Source organism: Archocentrus centrarchus, chromosome 21 (genome assembly GCF_007364275.1).
Source record: "Archocentrus centrarchus isolate MPI-CPG fArcCen1 chromosome 21, fArcCen1, whole genome shotgun sequence".
NCBI lineage: Eukaryota > Metazoa > Chordata > Actinopteri > Cichliformes > Cichlidae > Archocentrus > Archocentrus centrarchus.
The window spans coordinates 4,637,852-4,658,725 of NC_044366.1; the positions used below are offsets into that span (position 1 = coordinate 4,637,852).

A 20,874-nucleotide genomic window follows, 5' to 3' on the forward strand; every position below is an offset into this window, starting at 1 on the left:
AAAAGTGTTTTTTATTTCCTGAAACTTTCCCTCCAATAAATAGGTGAACCCAAGGTTTTGATAAAATACACCTTTTTAAAAAAAAAAGTTTCCAGTTAAAGTGTAAATCTTGCACATAAAGCATGTAATATTTCCGCCGTGCACACTAATCTGGAGTCCCGGCTCTCGTCTGTAGACTTTCACTAAGGTCAGAGGTGTGTTCCCTCTCAACTGTGTGCTTGATTGATATAATGGGGCCTCTTTCTACATGGACCTGATCTGCTGTATAGGTGAAATCCAGTGTAAGTAAGAGTAAATACATGTAAGTAACTGGACAGCAACAAAAACAAACATGCATGTCACAGTGTAGGGTCTAAATAGGTGGTTCTCAACCCTTTTAATGTGATGTACCTCTAAAGACCTGTGAGCTGGACTCCTGCATCAGCACCGCTCCTCATGAACTCATTTTAAACTGGATCTAGACTTTCTGCTCACATTTAATCTTAGCAATTATACTTAGTTTAGGAGATAACAACTGCAGCTACACAGAGCCGTGCAGGCTGAGGATTACCCTTTTATCTTTTTGGTAGCATTATGACAGCGCGCGCACACACACACACACACACACACACTATATTTGGTCATTTTACTTCCATCCAGAGCCAAATTAATCCTGAATTTCTGTGCGTTTGATGCACAAAGACTCCTTTAACACTGGCTAAGCACTCTCACGCTGGCACAGCCTCTCATTAGTTTTTTTTTTAAATCACTTATTTCAGTCTAATAGTGTTAAACATTCACCAGCAGCTACTTTAAGTTAACCAGTTAACCCGAGAAGCAGGTCTCTGGACAGGTTCAGGTATAAAACCTTCTTCCTGTGAAGCGACGGGGGTACAGCACTGTGCAGCTAATGGCTGTTGCCTAACTCGTGCAACTAAACTGCACTAAGTTTCTCTGTGTTTCACCCCCTCCTCTGTGGTAAATGGACTGATTGATTGAGTGATTGATAGTCTTTTTTTTACTCTCATGTAGCATTCAAAGCACTTTTTACTGAATCCAGTTAAAAATTTGGGACTGAAATATAGTATTGTTCTGTTATACATTTTTGCTAGCTAATTTAACTGACTTTTAACTATTGATCACATAGTTAGCTGCCAGCATAATTTGTTCAGTATATTTAGCTGACAACCACTAAGCTTAACTATCAATAGTTAATTTAAATTCTCACCAATTTTGCATGAATTTCCATCTTTTTACTCTTACTCATTATTACTCTTACTTATTATATACTGTACATAACCAAGCACTATTGCATGCATTTTTAGTTTGGTTGGACTAATTAACTATGTCCGAACATACAGCTAACTGTAACATTATTAATGTTACAGTTAAACCAAAAGATACGTTTACATGTATCTGTACAAGTGGTACTAACTGGTTTGCAGGTTGAGTATTTGCAGTAATGAGATATGTAAGCACACTCAGTGGTAATTAAAGTGCCGAGTCAAAGATCTCTAACATGTCTGAGGCTGAAATGCTCGTTTGTGGCTCATGTTGTGCAAATCCAGCTCACTCTTTAGTCTTAAAGCAAAGGTCACCCAGCTCAGTTTAACACCGGCTGCTTAGAGAAAAGGGAAATCAGCTGCTAACTCCTCTGTGGTATGTGACCTCATACGGCAGCAGCAGCCAAGGCCAAGAAACCCTGCAAACACACGCACACACACGTACACACGACTTTACAGAGAAGTGATTGTAAAGGTTTTCTTTATTTAAGACACCTCATGCAATACAACCAGTACCAGCCTCCTGATATTGAGTGGAGTGTGATTATTACACAAAAAGGATTTCTTTATGATTTCACGCTTTTATTCTATCAAACTACAATAACACTGATATATAGAGTTTATATGTGTGTGTAGAAAGAGATTAAAGCAATATAACACGCAAATTTCAATAAGAATCACAAAGTGTTGACACTGGATATATAAAAATGTAAAAAAAAAAAAAAAAACGTTTCCAAACAGCACAACAACAGTATACACTCAGTTTTTTTTGTTTTCCAATTGTACATTAAAGTAAGTTTATATTGACTCACAGCTGCATATATTTACATTAAAAAATTGAGCATTTATGGCCATGTGTGGTATTCCTGAATCAGCAGACTGATGTGTTCTGAGTGCTGCTTTTGTTCCTGTGTGCAGACTGAATGTGAAGCCGGTGGAATATGAAAATAAAGCTCCTCCGTCCTGTTTCACGGGACCTATAAAATGGTCCTCTGTTCTCCTACACCTGGTGCGGTTAGCTCGCTCTCCAACCCAAACAGGTCTCCCCTCTGCGGCTGGGATTATGGCTAACCTTTTCACGTGGAGGACCGGCTAGTCTCCATGAAAACAGCTGGCGAGGCTAGTTTGCATAAAGGAGTGTGAAATTTCTGAGGTTCAGAGGTGGAACGGATGCAGGTAAAAATGCACAAGGTAAGCGAGCGAACACATTATTCGCCTGAGCACTTGACTCTACAGGGAACAAAATGCACCTCTGGGTTTTCCTGCTATACTCTTTACATAGATGCTGATCTGTTATAGTAATTCTGTAACGGTCTGTGATTTTAAACTGCTTCTGGAAACATTCGTTTACAAAGACAACATTTAATCTGTTAAATCACTCGATGGGGGAAAAAACAGCACACAGGACAGCCAAAAACCTGTGAAGATGTCAGCACAACCAGCCAAAACCCCAGCTGGGTGAAGGTTCAGGGTCTTGGTGCCATGAAGTGATTTTCAGATAAGAACTGCTGACTCAGATCCCTGAGTAGCTTTTTGAGGAAACAGGGGGGGGGGGGGGGGGCGCCTGAGGTAAGCTGAGGCTATTTTCACAGGAACTCGAGCAGTTTTTTTTTTTTTCCTCATGACCATGTGGTGGTGCTGAGTGTTGCAATATGTGCCGCCCCCCCGCCCCACCCCAACAATGACATCTGAAGAGGCAAAACATTACTGTGCGCGGCGGGGAGGGTTTCAGGGAAGTCGGGACTTCAGCTTTGTGCAAAAACATATCGAACTAATGCCTGATCACGCATTAGGCGAAAAGACAGTAAAGTGCCTGAGTTACAATCACGACTGGAAAAATCACTCCAGAGAACATGAAAATCAAAAAGGTGACTAAAGGTGTTACTATGACGCCATGCTAGAGCCGTTCAAGGTATTAAAAATTTAAAGAGTGAAGGTGTGGATGATATTCTGAGGAAAAACTTTACAAATATAAAAAATATAGAAAAAAAACCTCAGAATTTTGTGATTTTTTTGGATAAAAACTTGGATATCCTCTAACAAGTGGTAAATACAAAAACATTGTGTATCCTAATATTCTGTAAGTTTTTAAAGTCTGAATTTTTTCCTAATTTTACTACTTTAATTTCAGATTTTTTTTTCTCACAAATTTCAGAATTTTTATTCTTAGACATTATTCTGGGATTTTTCTCTCATAAATCTACTTTTTTCAGAGAAGGTTATTTCAAAAAAGTATGAGTTTCCCCTCATAAATTTATGACTTTATAATCTCAAATTATATTTTTTCTTATAAATGTTTCTAATGAATTTAATTTTAGAAAATCAAATTGTTTCCTCTTTTTTTCTGGTAAATTTGCGATTTTAATCTCAGTTTCTTCTCACAAATTTATGACTCAAATTTTAGTGAACTTTTTTTTTTCCCTGAAAAAAGTTAATTTCTTACAAATATACTCTTTTTATTTCTGAGAACATTGATTTTTTTTTTTTTACCTATATTTGTGGCTTTTGTAGAGAAATTGGGGGATTTTTCTTAAAAATTGTATTAATCTCAGATTATTTGAATTTGTTTCATAAATTTCCAGCTTTAATTTAATATTGATTTTTTTCTGTGATCTCACACAATCTCAAAGTTTCTTTTTTTTCCATCATAAATGATTTAAAAAATATTCACATTTCAGGGGACATCCAAGTTTGTTTTTTCATGATTTTACATCGTTTAAATCTTGGAGTTTATTTTTCACAAAATTGTACCGTTTACTTGTTGTCAAAATGTTTTTTTTTTTAATCCTACAATGGCCCTAACACACCTTCATATGATAATTGCAATCTACCAGAAAAACAAAAATTAGATACAATCTCCAAGTGGGTTCAGATCCACGAAGGTTTGCACCGGACGTAAAAATCTTCTGTATATTTGGAATGCTTAGACAGACAAAAGCTGGCTTCCCTCACTTCCTTTTATGCCATATAAGGACTTTAACTTTGGTAACTGTGAGTTATTGATAAGGGTGCATAGGATTTCTGTGTTTCATATGGCACAACTACAAGCACACAATACTGATGATACAGTCATTACAAAAACCACTGCCTGCATTTCCTGAATAAATACAGTTAAATGCTTAACACCACACATTAAAGAGACTAGATCCCAGTTTCCTGTTTGGTTAAATAAAAAGTAACCACAACCTGCTTAACATACACGTATATACGTAAGCTGACACAACCAAAAGAAGTCTACGAGAGAACAGCGAGCGGACACAGCGATGGCACCAACGAACCCAAACTGTGAGGCGAGCTGAGCGGCGTCCTGACTGTCAGGATCGCGGCTTCCTCTGCAAGATTTTGCCCTTTTTTTTTTTAGCTGAAGCACCTTTTAAAAATCTATACAGCTACATCCAGGGTGTTAGAAGGAGGATATCTTACAGTGCGCTGTCCCCTGATTTCTCCAACACCACCCAGAATGCAGTTGCAGGCCTAGAAGGGATGGATCCCTGTTGGGCAGTACGTGCATGTTTTAAGGAGCGTGGATCCATAGATGTAAGGCTGAGGCACTCATCTGACTCCCAGACTGAAAACGCTACAGAAACCCCTGCATTATCTAATGTTTCACTGCTTTCTAACACTTTCTACTCATTTCTTACTGCTAATGGGTAATAGCTACAGACAGCATGTTGTCTACACTTTACGTTAGCATTCTGCCAGCTACAAGCTAAGATGTTAATGAGATAAATAAGATGCAGGGCTTGGGTAAGGCTTTAAAAGTATGTACCCAGGACAGAGTCTCTTTAATGGGATTAGACGGTGGTAGGAAGTGAGGGACTGTCAACCGCCTCCACCTTCTGCTCCGGTGAGCAGCAGAGGAAGAGACGGCTGCCCAGGCTTCTGAAGGCAAACCGAAAGTACATCATGTGGCCCATGGCCACGAAGGAGACAGAGATGATGACCAGAAGGCCAAAGGCTTCTGGGTTTGGAGCCAGAATCACCATGATGAAGTGCAGAAGGTCTAAGAGGTAATTCATGGAGTTCTGGACGCCGTTGATCACACCTCGCTCTGACTCAATCACATTCTCCTGGATGAGTTGGGTCACTGTCAGGTCAAAAGACCACAGACCTGCAGGGCAGAGGAAGAGATCAACAGTCAGCTCTAAAAGTCATTTTACAGCCACAATGAAACAGCTTCAGTACTCCACAGTAGCTCTACTGGGAATAATGAGGCAATATTACTGGCATCAAAGGTTGTAGATATTGCTCTGCCATTAGACCTGCAGAGATCCTGTGTGACATTGGTGCAAGTTACATAAAAGCCCAACCTGTGAAGCTCCTTGAGTCACCTTTACGGAAGTGATAATTTCTAGAATTTGCTGTCTGGTCACAGGAAATGCACATAACCATAAAGCATGGGCAGCAGTTCCTTAACACTCCAATTTCCTAACAAATAAAATGAGCACACCTTTGGGAAATGATCATGAGCACTTTGGAGCCTCTATGAACATAACATATAATGAGGCCTTCCCTGGAATCCACTTAATAACTGGCTCTGGCCCACATGACATACGACAATGCAGCATAAAAGTGCAGTCTGGTGTATGCACATGGTATTCAAGCATGAGGTCCATGCAAATGCAACCTACGCTGCAGTTCAGTAAATGGCGAGTAGAAATCAAAATTAGGGCTGGTTTCCTAAGGTTACGTGGAGAGCCTTTAATATTCTCCAACTGACTCCAGTGACTGTTGATTTCACATGTATTCTCATACATCTGGACTCAGCCACTAACAGCTGATTTACCATTTACCATGTGGTAAATCTCGGCACTACATCCAATAAAATACTGCAGGTATTCAGATTATCATTTCTGTCACCACAGTGGGAAGAAAAATAAAGGGGAGCTACTTCACTCACCAACTCTAGCAGCAATGACACCAGCAAACAGCAGACTGACAGACATGTAGGACTGCAGAGGTGGCATCTCTTCGGTTGGTGCGGCAGTAGTAGGCGTAGTGGTGTTTAAACTGGTGAGGCTGTGGACTGCTTCAGGCAGGGTTGTCTCTCCAATCAGGTGGGTGTAAAGGTCCTGGAATGGCGAGACGCTGAGGTCAAAGGGGCTTCCAGGAGCGAAGACGGAGATGACGCACAGCATGAGGCAGGAGAGCTGGGCCATGCCTGAGATGAAGCCAGTGCGGATCAGGCCACATTTCTTGCGAACCCAAGTGAAGGCGACGGTGCCGCAGATGCCCGAGATGGCCGAGGCTCCCATCAGTAGGCTGAGCACCGAGCCGTTGAGGCCCTGCGTGTAGGCGTACCCCGTGGTGATGCAGTCGAAGCCCAGCACCGTCATGTAGAGGAAGGCCAGGGACATGCCGGCAAAGAAGATGTTCTGGTTGTAGTAGGCCACCCAGCCGGCCTTCAAGGTGCGCAGGGGTTCAGTCATCTGGTAGCAACAGCTGTGCTTTTTGGGAGAGTCAGACTTGGCAACAACAGACGTTTCATTCATGAGTGGCTGAGATGACTCCTCAGGACTCTGGCCATTCTCCAAATCTGTCAAAGGACAGAATAATGGAGGTTTTCAATTACCAAATCTAAAACAGCAAAATAACCACCATCAGTTTTTTTCTAGCAATATAAAAAGAAGATCTGCAGCTACCTTTTGTGGGGCTGAGCTGTTTGAGCTCCTGCTGCTGCTCCTTTTGTCCCGCTTTCACAGCCAGTGCGGGCGTCTTCTGGTAGACCTTCCACAGCAGCGCGTACTCCACACACATGGAGCACAGGTTCCAGCCAGAGATGAAGCCACAGCCAATGAAATGAGAACCAAAGGCCATGATCTGCCCCACTAACATGGGAGCCAGGATGTTGGTCAGCTGGTCAATAATCCGCACTGTGGCATTCATATCTGTTTGGCAAGGGATTGAAAGGAGGTGCAGGTTAGTAAAACAGCTTATTTACAGCTGATTTAATACACTGTTGTAGTCAAAAAGTGTCCCATTATAGTCATATAATCATATTTTTGTATTTATGGTTTACAGTAATGTAAACTAAGAACTAGCACAGCAGATTTATAAGGGTCACCCAGTTCAAAGTGTAGTGCACCATGTGACTAAATCTTTTAAACAGCTTGTTACAATCAGTGGAAAACTGCAGTGACATAAAATAAACCAGAACGCGAGTCAGTATCCGGCGCTCAAAGTCCTCCCAGCTGAACATATGACCTGATAACAAATCATATGAGGCCTACATCTGAAGATAAACCACCAGTGGGTAAGAAGCACCTACCTGCCAACTTGCTGCTATCCTGACCTGCTACAACCACCACCCAGTCCCTCTGGATGGTGATGGACATAGCCGTGCTGGCAAGGTTGGCGATGTTGGCAATGGTGATGACCAGAATGTAGCAGCTTGTCTGAAAAAATTAAAAAATTTAGAGTATTTTTACATTTGCATTGATTTTGTGTGATAAAAGGACAAACACTCCTATGAAACAAAGAAAAACCAAGAACCAAACTGATCTTTTTTCCACTGTGTCATCAAACTGAACACACTCTGCAGTCATGTTGAGGTTCACTGTTTCTTTTAAGTTCAAGAAACTCATCAGAGGAGTAAAGGAGGCCATTCAGGTCCAGCTGGAACAGCCATCATTGAACAGAGGTGCTGGCCTACGTCACAAACTATCAGCCACCTGTAACACAATCTGAGATCTCTTCCCAGGCGGCTCAAACCGCCATTCACACCTCGACCTGCGTGACCTTAATGACTCACAAGCATGGCCTGTCACATCGGACGTGTCTCAACCACTCTACTAGCTCAACTGGAAGATAAACACCTGTGACACCCCATCAGCCTTTAGAACTGAAGAAGCTTTTCATATGTCAAGAAACAGCTACAAGAACCTAAAAGGGCGCTACTGCCTTTGACTCAAGCACTTTCAATCCAGATAAAGTACGAGCTTTCTGAGAATTGATTACAGAAAACTACAACATCCTGATATTTTAGGACATTTTGAATACTTTTTTTAACTTCTTAACATTTACCAGATCACCAATGAACTTATCAAGCATTAAGGTCAGAGTTTGGGTTAATATCCAGAGCTTTTTATAACATTTCTTGTATATTTGGAACAGTCAAATAAAAAAGCTTGCAAAGCCAAGATAAAAGTGTAAGACATAGCATGTTGTAGTTTATGAAAATCTGCCTATTTAGTATGTTGTTATATCTAAACTCAGTGACATGGCTGGGGAGGAGCTCCACAGAGGAAGGAAGTACACAGGAAGTCCATTGTTGCTATTAGTCTTTTTAGAAGATGTCTTAGTAAGGTGCTGTGAACCCCATGAGCCAGCTTTAGCATAGATTATCCAACTCTTTGGACCTCCAATGAAGGAATGAACACCATTCTTCCAAAAGATGAGGATGACTGACTGGATGTTTTGATGATCTGGTGGGGAGCACAGCCTAAAGCCTTATTTTGTTGGTCATCCCTATTAGTTGCTGAATTTCACTGACATTTTGTGGTCTTTGGTCCCTTTTCCTGAGTGGATGCTCCATAAAACACTGGCACAAAATTCTCCATCATTCCTCAGTTGGGCTGAAATCTGTCAACTGCAATTCACATCAATTTTATCCTCATCATCAAGCATCTTGCAAGAGACGATTCCAATCAGGACTGAGATGTTTCAACACTCAGATGGTTTTGTATTGATCTGCAGTGACCTTTGCCTTTATTTTCTAGGGTGGAGGAAGGGTCCACAGAAGTGCTTCCCTTCCCACAGCAGCTGCACCCTTGAGCAGCCAAAGGAACAAATAATAATAAAAAAAATTCTAAAATAAAACATTTTAATTTATTCAGTTTACCAAATTTATGTGCCTTTGTTTAATTTTACCGCAAACTGAGAATCAGCTGCATTTTGCAGCCATTTACGGTCATCTTTGTTCCCGCTGTGCATAATCAGTCTGTTTGAAGGGGGGAAGGGCGGCAGGAAACGTGAGACGGGAGAACAAAAAATGTAGGTCAGAGGTGACTATAAGGGAATAAATGCTTCCCAGCAAGTGTTCAATCATCTAAAACCAACAATGAACAGACACCAACTGACCCCATATGTCTGTAAGTCTGATGGCAGGAAAGCTAGTCCTGACCAACCACCACAGAGTATGGGCACCACCTAATCCCCCCCCCCCCCCCCCCCCCCCCCCCCCCCCCCCCCCAAGCAGTCCATCCAGGGGGATGGACCAGAGTGATAACCGAGGGTACAATGAGGCTAAATATAAGTGACGTAAAGTTCTGCAAAGTGTGTTAGGTTTGTAAAAGGAATGCCAGGAAAAGCTAAAGAAGACGAGAAGTCTGCACTAACAAAACAAAGACTAGAAAATGCGAGCTTCCCCACGGTGGAAAACAACAAGAGATGATGGTGCAGCGAGTGTCCCAACAAGTTCAGCTGGAATCTGAAAGCATATCTCCAAGAGTCTGCAAGGAAAGGACACAAGAGTGTGTTTATGGGGGTACATTTGGTGGTGGTGGTGGTATTCATGAAAATATTTATCTTCAAAAAGGGAGTCCTTGGGAGTGGATGCAAAGAATGCCATCAGAAAACCTCCCAAGCAGCATAGCCGAGATACTAGATCCCCTCACTGCAGGGGTCAAGGGTCAACATGGGTTTCAGCCACTTCTATCAAAATGAGACTTGATTCGCTAATAATGATGGCAAAAAATCTTTAAAACCAAAAGCAAAGGCCAAGTGCTACCACCACGTGTCACATCAATAACTTCCTGTGGAAAAAAAAATCTATACCAGAAGTTAAAATTCAGCTTTTGACCAGAAAGACGACTTTCTGAAACCTGCCTGCTGAAGCAGACGCTGTTTGTGGGTCTGCATGTAAATTTTCTGCTCTGGTCAGTACAACAACAGAAATGTTTCAGCAGGCCCAGCCACATTTCTTTCTGTGTCATGTGACTGGCCATGACCAACCTGCTGACTACACAGCGTTCAGCAAGACACTAAATCTCCTGTTTCACCAGCCTCTCTCCACCTCCACCAGCACTCCGACAGCGGCCAGCCCTCTGAACTCTCTGACCGCTGAAAATTGCCCCATTTTTTTCTGGAGATACTGCAAACACAAAAGAGCAATGCTGGAGGCCTTTTTCAACCGGACACCCAAACCCATCTCTGGATGGACGGAAACCCGTCCAGTTTGAAGTTCTGCATTTCAGGCTCGCAGAAATCTAAATATTGACGGAGCTCCTGTTAAAGCACGTAGCTCAACAAGCGTAAACAAGCCCCTTCCAAAAAACCTGAACTCTCCTCGTCTTCAGCAGGGCTTCCTGTTGCCCTAAATTTACTGCAGACTTGAGAATCTAATTGTTTTTTTAATCATTTCCCATGAAGTGATCTAGTAGGAACCAATGCTGGCCGTTCCTGGATGTTTCATCTGTTTACTGGTAATTCACTGCAGCAAACTTCAAATTTAAACTTAAAGTTTTTAAGGGCAACATCACCATCCCACGACCAGAACACTGAAGCGCAAAGTTAGTCGCAGAAGAATATCACGCAGAGCAAAAACAAAGTTTGAGCTTTAGACTGTCCCGCCGATCAGCGGCTCACCGACACGTATCAGCTGTAAGATGTAACCTGAAGAAGGCGAAAGCTGATACATGTTGGTGATCTGCGTATCGCGTTTCAGGTGATATGTTTATCGCATATTAGCTTTACACTTCTTCAGATTTATATCCTGAAGAAGGCAAAAGTGTATCTTTAATGTTCTTTAGCACTGCAAAATAAAGGCCTTTAATTACCTATTCAAGCCTACCTACCAGAGACACCAGCAGTGCTTCTGTTGTTTCCTTTGATGTGGCTGCAGTTTTTCACTGAGCTTAAATGTGTTCTTCAGCCCTGAATATTTCATGTGGATATCTGCTGTACTTATGAAGTTATAGGTGATTAGATTATTTAAAACAGACAAATTTGGGTGCACCCCTTTATACTCAGAGGGCCCTGTTATTCAGTTTATTTTTGAATAAAATATCTGATTTGTTGTTTTTGTTTTCATCTGTTTTTATTGTTTTTGATGATTCTGTGTATCTGTGGAAGTCCACCTCAGGCTGGGTCCTGATGGTGGTTTGATAAGACAAGCTGCACCCACACGTTTCAGAAACAGGCTCTTTCTGCTGCTTTACAACATTAAAAGCAGTAAATACTTAACTGCAAACGGCACTGATTTCATTCACCTATTCGATAATAATTATTTATGATTATAAGATGATTTACTCAAGTTCAAGCAAAAATTAAACTAGTTCTAGTGGAGCTTCTGTGGATGAACTACGCTCACTTCAGTCCCACTGATGTGGAAGCCTGTATCAGTGAAAGTAGGCAAATTTTCACACTTGCCTTCACAAAAGGAGATAAAAACGCTTTCTGAGACAATCCCCACCAAAACAGGTTGAAACAGAAGGGGGGGGGGGGGGGGGGGTCTTACCAGAATCCATCCATTGTAGAGGTCCGCGAGCTGTTCTTTGAAATGGAAAACAAGCATCAGGAGGATCCCACACACGATGACGCAACTGTTCTGGACGAGCAGTGAAGTCTGGGCCACTGTGGAAACACCAGGACGGGCATTAGGGACAGAGATCTGAGCAGAGACAACACACTTCTGTTTGATGTGAGGGTTCATTAGAGTGCAAGGAAGCTGATTTCACCTAATTGTGCCTTTGCCAAATTCCTCTGGGTAATTATTCTACAATTTAACTGCTAAAGGCCCATGTTTATGTTAGCTCATGTTCACCGTCAGTCCACTGAAAAAACACCCAGATTCCAATAACTGTTTGGCCCATATTTACAGTTTTCTTTATCATTGGCTGAAAGCGGTGACTCGGGGTGAGCCACAGGTCAAGGTCCTTATATGGGCCAAATGTCTGAGGTGTGGTGGCATCTGACCCGCAAAAAACATGCCAAAAAGCCAATTCAAGCCCACCGAACTGAGCCAGGAAAAGTCTTTGCCTGTGTCTTTCCTTACCTTTAAGCCTAGGGTTTCTGTCCACCCAGTCCCCAATGATGGCCCCCAGCAGGAGCACCGAGCCAGCCACCACCAGCCCGTACACGGCCGTGAGCAGCAGGCTGTTCCCGTACAGCTCCACCAGGAAAACCGCTACAGCAAAGTTCCACATTCGGTCACCCTGGGGAATTTAAATTCTGATGATGAAAAAGTCTTCCTCTATTTTTTTAAATCTGTCTGTAATATCTGTAAATATAGCACGTATGGCAAGGTGCACGAAGAAAACATGTGATTTTAAGTAGTTATAATGACATATAATGCAACAATAACAAAATGATAATGTATTAGGTTTGACTTGACACTGGACAGCCACAAAAAAATATCCAGTCATCATGGTGAACATGTACAAATTTACTGTGTGATGTCAGTTAGATGGACATGAATGTGTTTCTAAGACAATGCTGGTTATAAATAGGGCATGCTCACCCATGTTGACAGAGCGTGGCCCATGTAGATGAGAAATTTCGCCGAGGTGAAGAAGTCTCGGATGGATTCTGTGGAGAAAACATGTTACAGCTGGTGCTCGATCCCCATGTGTGACACTCAGGCTCCTCTCATGGGAAATATTCATTAATTTCTAATGCAATAAAAACAACTCACCGCAGCACGTCTTTTTAGCTCCAGGGTTATCCATTTTGCAGCTCTCCAGGTGAAAACAACCCGCCGAATATGTCTTTTTTTTTAAAAATGTTTTCTCTCGCTTCTGCCAGATCCCCTTTTGTAATGCAAAAGCAGGTCGACCCCCGCAGCCTCTGCACTAACTGACACAACAAAAACAACACAAACGCAAAGAAGACACGGCGTTTCTCCCCTTTCCTCCTCTCCAAACTTAGCTATCACTGTAGCTGAAGTTGGAAAGAAATTATTTTATAGCCGAAAGGCCGGGTGGTTGTTAGGGACGCGAAGATGGGCGCAGAGGTTCTGCGGACGGTCCGCTCAGCTGTGCGCTCCGCGGCTGCTGTTGCTGCTCCGCGCACGGCCCGCCTCGGATATACTCCGAGCGCGCGGTCACGTGACCTCACTCTATTTACACCCGTGTCAAAAACAGCTGTGGCCCTCCTACCTAAAAAAAAAAAAAAAAGGAGAAAAATGTGCTTTTATTACGGCGTTATTGTTAAACCCTGTTCTTCTTACACAAGTGAGCTTCGGTTTGAAAGACCTCCCTCATCCATATGTTTGCCTCCTCGCAACGCGCACCTGACATCTCAGCGCGTTTTCTTTAATTGTGGCAGAAATGACAAGAAGTTACAGTTACAGTCAGAGATTTAAGGAAAGACTTCAAATTGTTAAGAAAAACAAATAATCAAATGAAACTGTAAATGGGGAAAAAGGGGGGAATTATTACCTTACAGCATGCATAACAGTAAAATTGTTAGCTATATTGTTTGCTAAAAATATTGGATGAATATAAGGCTGAGATAATGAAAATAAAGTTGGAATAGTAACAAATATGTTGAATGCACACATAACAATATGACAGGTGCAGCAGATAACACTGATTGTGTCATCGTGTCACCCATTAGTGGGTGGGATATATCAGGGAGGAAGTGAGCATTTTGTCCTCAAAGCTGATGTGTTAGAAGCAGGAAAAATGGGCAAGCATAGAGATTTGAGCAAGTTTGATGAGGGGCAAACTGTGATGGTTGGACGACTGGGTCAGAGCATCTCCTAAACTTGAGCTCTTGTGGGGTGTTTGCGGTCTGCTTTGGTCAGCATCTATCACAAGTGATCCAAGGAAAGAGCAGTGGTGGCCAAGGCTCACTGATGCAGGTGGGGAGTGAAGGGTGGCCCATGTGGTCCGATCCAACAGAAATTTAATGCTGGTTCTGATAGACACGTGTCAGAATACACAGAGCATCACAGTTTGTTGTGTATGGTGCTGCATAGCTGCAGCCCAGTCAGGGTGCCCACACTGACCCCGTGAGTATCAGAACTGGAGCACAGAGCAACAGAAGAAGGTGGCCTGGTCTAATGAATCACGTTTTCTTTTACATGGCCGGGTGCGCGCCGCTTACCTGAGGAACACCTGGATGCACTGTGGGAAGAAGGCGAGCCGACAGAGGCAGCGTTATGATTTGGGCAATGTTCTGCTGGGAAACCTTGGGTCCCACCAGCCATGTGGATGTTACTTTGACATGCACCACCTACCTAAGCATTGTTGCAGACCATGCACACCCTTTCATGAAACAGTTTTCCCTGATTGCTGTGGCGTCTTTCAGCAGGATAATGCGCCCTGCCACAAAGCAAAAATGGTTCACAACAATAAGTTTGAGGTGTTGACTTGGCCTCCAAATACCCCAGATCTCAATCCGATCGAGCATCTGTGGGATGTGCTGGACAAAGAAGTCTGATCCATGGAGGCACCACCTCACAGCTTCCAGGAATTAAAGGATCTCTTGCTAACATCTTGGTGCAGATATCTGATTGTTGCGGTTTCTTTCTGATATTGTATGGTCTTTATCTTACAATATAAAGTGCCTTGAGGTGACTATTGTTGTGATTTGGCACAATATAAATGAAACTGAATTGAATTGAAAATGGATTATGTTGAAGATGGAGTTGTCAGGCAGGAGGAAAAGAGGAAGACCATAGAGGAGGTTCATGGTTGTGGTGAAGGAGGACATGCAGAGTGTTGGTGTGACAGAGGAGGATGCTAGAGTTTGGGTGAGATGGTGGCAGATGATCCACTGTGCCAACCCCTGAAGGGAGCAGCCGAATGAAGAAGATGAAGAATATATAGGCCTACTGGAATTTTGCAATCACATGACCACTGACCACATGATGTTAACTTGTCTGTCATTTTTGGCCATGTAAGAATGTAGGGTCAGGTGAATGTGGTGACCATCCACAATCATCTGGTCACTAGCAGTTTGTAGTCCCAAAGAGGTATAAGGCACTGCACCAAAAACGTCTTTGCAATTGTTGCCCAGAGACTGCCACAGTTGGTCGTAGTTTGAATAGAAGACAACAACTTGTCTTCAAAAACTTGCCAACTACTCTGCAAGCGGCGGGGAAACTATGAAAAGTGCAACGCAAACCAGAGACTGGTTGCACTGGTTGCACTTGCACCCAAAGAATCCTGATTTTAAACACGCAGGAAAGTTCTTCATCAGCAAAGGTTAGTGGGGTTAGGTTAACTGGTGATTCTAAAATGAACACAGGTGTGAATAGTTGTCTGTCTCTCTGTGTTAACCCTGGGACAGGCTGGTGACCTGTACAGTGTATGACAGCTAGGACCCTGTAGAAGAAAATAGTTATATGATAATTCTACCGATTTTATGCTCCAGAGACCACATTAAAGTTAATTCAGGTAGTGCGCTGAGTGCAAGACTTGCTTCTTGAACACAGACTGTTTATAAAGTCATGCATAACTTCTGGGTTTGAAAAATGAAGAAGTACCTCAAATCTGCTCTCTCTTTAATGGGCAGCAGGGGTCGACTCCTCTGGATGCACAGAAATCTAATTGAAAACGGCCCTGTGGCCCCATGAATGGGCTACATGACCTGATAGGCTTACAGACTCAGTTGCTTGTTTGGAGGTCACTTTGTAAACTGTGTTTTTAATTAGTCTGAAAGAAGCATAAAGCAGAGTGTGTATGCAATTTATGCAGGGATTCTGGAGGTAAAATGTATTCACAACTAATCAGAAGGTTGCTGGTTCGATTCCCATCTCCTCCAGGCAGCATATCGACGTGGCCTCGGGCAAGATCCTGAATCCTGAGTTGTACCCGATGCATGCATTGGAGTGTAAGCGTGTGTGTGAATGTTAGATAAGATACTCAGATCTAGAAAATAAGCACTTGTATGAATGGGCGAATGGAGCTTGTAGTAACTGAGTGCTCAATTACAGTATAAACGTACTATATGAGTACCAGTCCATTTACAATTAGCTAGTCTGTGTCCTATGTGCATGTGGCTTGTGACGTCTGCTTTCATAACACGAACACGACGCAGGTGAAAATGTTCAGCCTGGACTTTATTCGACATTGTGATGTCACAATGTCTTTGCCCATCTTTATATACAGTCTATGGTATTTAAAAGTTACATGACTTAGATATACCATTTGTACTCTTATTTGAAAGTTTCCAACTATTATTACTGCTGAATTAAAACAAGTAAACATATTTTTTTTTTATTTTCCATCATCAGCTGCCTCAGAGAGAGTCGAGGTGTTAGAATTTGTCAACTACAATGATTTATTCATTTTCTGGTAGTACATTAGATCCGATTTACACAAAAACTCTTTATCAATATCAGTGGAGACTAAAAATTTCACCCTACGTTAAATACATTTGAAGATGTTTTTACACCTAACATAATTTCTTACATGCCATTCTTTCTTTAAAATATAAATTCAACCATAGAAAAACAAAGACCAAAGGAGAGCAGAGTTACATCAAAAGTTAAAGATTAACTGAGCTTTCTCTGCCCACGTGATGTCACATACAAATGAAACTTTTGGTTATTGCGCTGACCTGGTGGAGCTGTTTACCTGCCGCTTGCTGCTGCAGGTGAGTTTGGAGGTAAACAGATAAAAATTGTGTACAGAGCACACATTTGGATGACTTGCATTTGTTCACCTATGTCAACAGAACAGTATTACGGCCGTAATTACAGGCTGCATGGAAGAAGGCTCCTCGGGCCGCAGTAAACACTCAGTGAATGCATGCATGTGTGTTTCTTTAAACTGCACATTGTGTGGACTCTGATCAGCTGAGCGGGACCCCCGCTGAAGCCTCATGACTGTTCTCTGGTGACATGTTTTAGGGTTTTCTTTCTTCTCTTTTTTTCTTCACTGGACTGGCCTGGTGAATAATACCCACACATATAGCCCTGTATTATGCTCAGTCCTGTGGCAGCAGGTTCTGTGTGGTTTTCATGTTATATCACAAAGATCAAGTGCTTTACTTTTGTAGGGTTTGATGCAACTTTAGAGCTTCTCTTTTTATCCATTTGTAACACTAAATTCTGCACAAACTCCACTAAACCTTCCAGTTTTACTCCCCCAGCCCTGCAATGTTACGAAAGCCGAAGTATGAAAACAAAAATGCACTCTGTGAAGCTCCTAATCTGCCCCGAGGCCAAAAACACTCACAAACACGCTGAACACAGTCCATCAAAATGACATGAGGTGAAACAGAGCCTCTTCAGTCTTTGTGGGAGCTTTGCATCGCAGTCGTGTTGGTTTAATTAAATCCTCACCTGCTGCAACAATACTCTTAAATCTGAGGATCAGTTGCAAAATCTTTTGAATTTTTAAAGAGTGGAGAAAGAAACACTTCTGCAACTTTTTGATGCATGAAGAGAAATGCATCTCCAGAATGCATTATAACAGACTATTCCAAAGTACTGTTTACAATGGCCACTTAGGTTTCGTTTTAATGATCTTCATCCTCTTCCTTTCATAAATATTATTGCTTGGGGTAAAGTAGTATAAGTAGATTGCAGCTGATGATGATCAGTCATCTCCTGTTGGTTTACAGGCAAGAGAAAAGTTTATCCACAGCTGAGCTGGATCTATCCAAAGGTTGCAAAACTGACCTTCCTGCAGCTCCAAAGGTCAATAATCAGTGTGTTACATTAGACTATATAGTTTGATCTGAACAGAATTATAAAAACACGAGGTTACTATGCCAAGCTGTAATCCAGTTCATGACCTCTGTAAATCTGTGGTGTTGAATATTGTGGTGCTGGCAGGGACGTGGATGCTGGTGCTTTCTGCAGTGAGGTTATGCTAATTCTGCTGGCTGTAGAATTTATGAATCTTATCATTGTTATTGAATGCACAGACACGAGCGCCTTCCTCTGAGCAGAGACTGCTCTGGGTCACATTAACACAACCCTCCCTATGGACTCTTCACCTTTTTGGAACACCAAATGGAAAAGTTAATAATGGATGAACTGTAGCATTAAAGCAATAAACATTACAACTTCTAGTTCCTGACAATGTGCTTGTTTAGCATCTGGCTAAAACACAATCACACCCTTAACGAGATGCAGGCGACCTGACGAATGTTAAGAAATTAAGGGCGATGCCCCATTAAAACCACTGACATTGATCTTCTCATTATAATCCAAGCCTTGATCCCCTGAGTCCTGGCTTTCATTTAGGTATTACTTAGATATGCATTGTCTACCTATAAATTGTTGCATACCAAGCACCCCAGCCCTGCACTCCTACGGCAGCGGCACCAACTGAGAGCCTGCACTCCCCTCCCACAGGATAACGTGCTCCTCTGCACCTCAAAGTGGCTCAAAGACCAAAAAGGTGTTGAACCCACCTCCAGTCTGACCAGCAGACCTCCTGACATCACCTCTAGCTTTGAGCCTTACTACAATCCAAGTGGATGAGTTATAAAAATATTCACCAACTAAAAACATTATTATGAAGGGTGAAACTGACCTCAGATAAAAAGCTGTTTTTGGTAAACATGTAACATGTTTATTTCTGCTGTAAATGTGGGCATTTTAACACGGGGCATGACTCACTTTTGGAGGCAGCCTCAGGTGGACATTAGAGGAACTCCAGTCTTTGGCCTGAGAACCCCACACCACAGTCCAGAAGACCCAAAGGATCCCCTGCAGAGACTGCCCCCCTGAAGGTCCTCCATCAAAGGTGCTTTTATTGTTGTGGCTGATCGGTGTATACTTTGCATACATACTGAGTTTTGCCACCAACTACCTGGTAATTACTAATAAATCCACCAATTTACAGACATAAAGAGAATCAGTGGAGGGACCAGAGCTTATTTTAGCCCAGGTTCCTTTCGTGGCTTAATTCAGCCCTATATTTATCTTTTATTGTGTGCTCCAAGCAGGATGGAGGTTGGGCTATTTTAGGATGAAGCGCTATGAATGTCCATGACAACAAATGCAGTGCAGATCTATGCTGTATCATTGCATGAGGGAGCAAAACTGACACAGACAGGTAACATAAGCATGCATTTTGAGCCAGGTGATGACAATAGGCCTTTCAGTCCCTTTGTGATCTTTTCAGAGTGCTCAGCCATGTGAAAGCCTGCACACACTGAGCTGCTGCAAACAGATTAGCAGCCGCACTATTAGTGGGCCACTGTGTCAGGTAGCTGTCATCAGCGGTCAGACGGCTGCTCTGTCATTTTGTGGCCATGTGACCTGCAGGTGTGTCGGCCCCTGACGGAATCCCGGGATGTGCAACAACAAGCTGTGTTTACATCAGCTAAATTTGTACTCTGGGGATAAAAATATGAGGATGACCTGCCTCCTGTGGCCTTAAGTTGTCTGACATTCACCAGCCGCAGCTAAAGAAGGGATCCAGGAGCAGGATGTGAAATCTATTATTCAGCTATTCTCTGTGCTTCTCTTCTTCTTTGTGCTCTGTTGCAATGAAGACGCTAAAGAGCAGCCCAGTCACATTTCAATACAATGTGACTTCGATACCTGAGGCCGGGCTCTTGAGGTTTCAAGTCACAACACCTGATATGAAAGGATGACTAACCATCTGAGTGACCAAAGAAACAATGGCTGTAATCTCCATTTTGGGAGCACAACAGGGCTGTGGTCGCTCTGTTTCTGTGGATATGAGGCCTAAGACTTTGATATGTGCCTGAAAACTCTGCCAGAGAACAATAAACATCAAAGGTCACCGTCTGGTCAGCTGCGATGACCTGCAGCCGCCGTTCCTAAAATGACAGCCCTCGCTTTCAGGGAATGAGACAGCAAACATCTGACAGCTGTTTCCGATCAATAAGGCACCGCAGCTGAGCGGGCAGCGAACCAACATGAGGCCTCAGGCAGGTGTGTTTGTCAAGTCTGAAAGGTGCTTGACCAGCTGCTGGAGCAAAACATCAACATTTGTATCACTGAAGGGATTTTTGCTTCTTTCAGCAGCAGAATTATGCACGAGCTCATATTGTGACAACAGGTTTTTGTGGCTCTAAGGAAGGCGATGTTGGTCGACCCATGGCTTTGATTCAATCTCAAATATCTCGGAAGCCTTCTGTAGACCTTTATGGAGACTTCTAATGGATTTCGTGGTCTACAAACTCTTTATTAAACCCCTCCAGCCTCCGACAGTAATGAACATTTGGCCCAAATGTGTCCTCAGGATGAGTCTAGCTGCCTCAGCTCAGCCACAGGTCCACCTACAACCCCAGAGGTCAGGTGTGTTGTGGCAGCTAGACCACCCAACATCTACAATAGCCTATTTCAACCACAGCTCATAATGTGTGGTCTGCACATTTACTAACTGAGTAGTAAGTCCCAGAAGAAGCCCACATCTGTGGTTCTGGGTGAGATAAATGGGAAAGTGATACCCAGATCTCCCTCTTCGGCCAGCTCGAGGCAGACCCCGAGGCATTTCAAACCCAGCCGAGAGACATAATCTCTCCATTGTGTCCTGGGTCCACCTTGGGGTCTCCTACCAGTAGGAAGTGCCCAAAACACCTCACCTAGGAGGAATCGAGGAGGCATCCTGGTCATACATCACCTGAACCATCTTAGCAGGCTCCTACTGATGCGGAGGACCTACACTATATTGGCAAAAGTATTCGCTCACCCATCCAAATCATTGGATTCAGGTGTTCCAATCACTTCCATGGC

At 42.8% G+C, this 20,874-nt stretch overlaps 1 protein-coding gene across 1 annotated transcript; it reads right to left on the reverse strand.

Moving 5' to 3' along the window:
• Positions 1-1,726: 1,726 nt before the first annotated feature.
• slc40a1 (solute carrier family 40 member 1) lies at positions 1,727-13,245 on the reverse strand. The gene is made up of 8 exons (XM_030758738.1): positions 12,895-13,245; positions 12,721-12,788; positions 12,256-12,415; positions 11,719-11,834; positions 7,531-7,657; positions 6,905-7,150; positions 6,163-6,798; positions 1,727-5,373 (listed from the first exon to the last, which is right to left on the reverse strand). Exons 1-8 carry the CDS (start codon positions 12,926-12,928, stop codon positions 5,057-5,059), a joined length of 1,704 nt encoding a protein of 567 aa, XP_030614598.1. The 5' UTR covers positions 12,929-13,245; the 3' UTR covers positions 1,727-5,056.
• Positions 13,246-20,874: the final 7,629 nt, after the last annotated feature.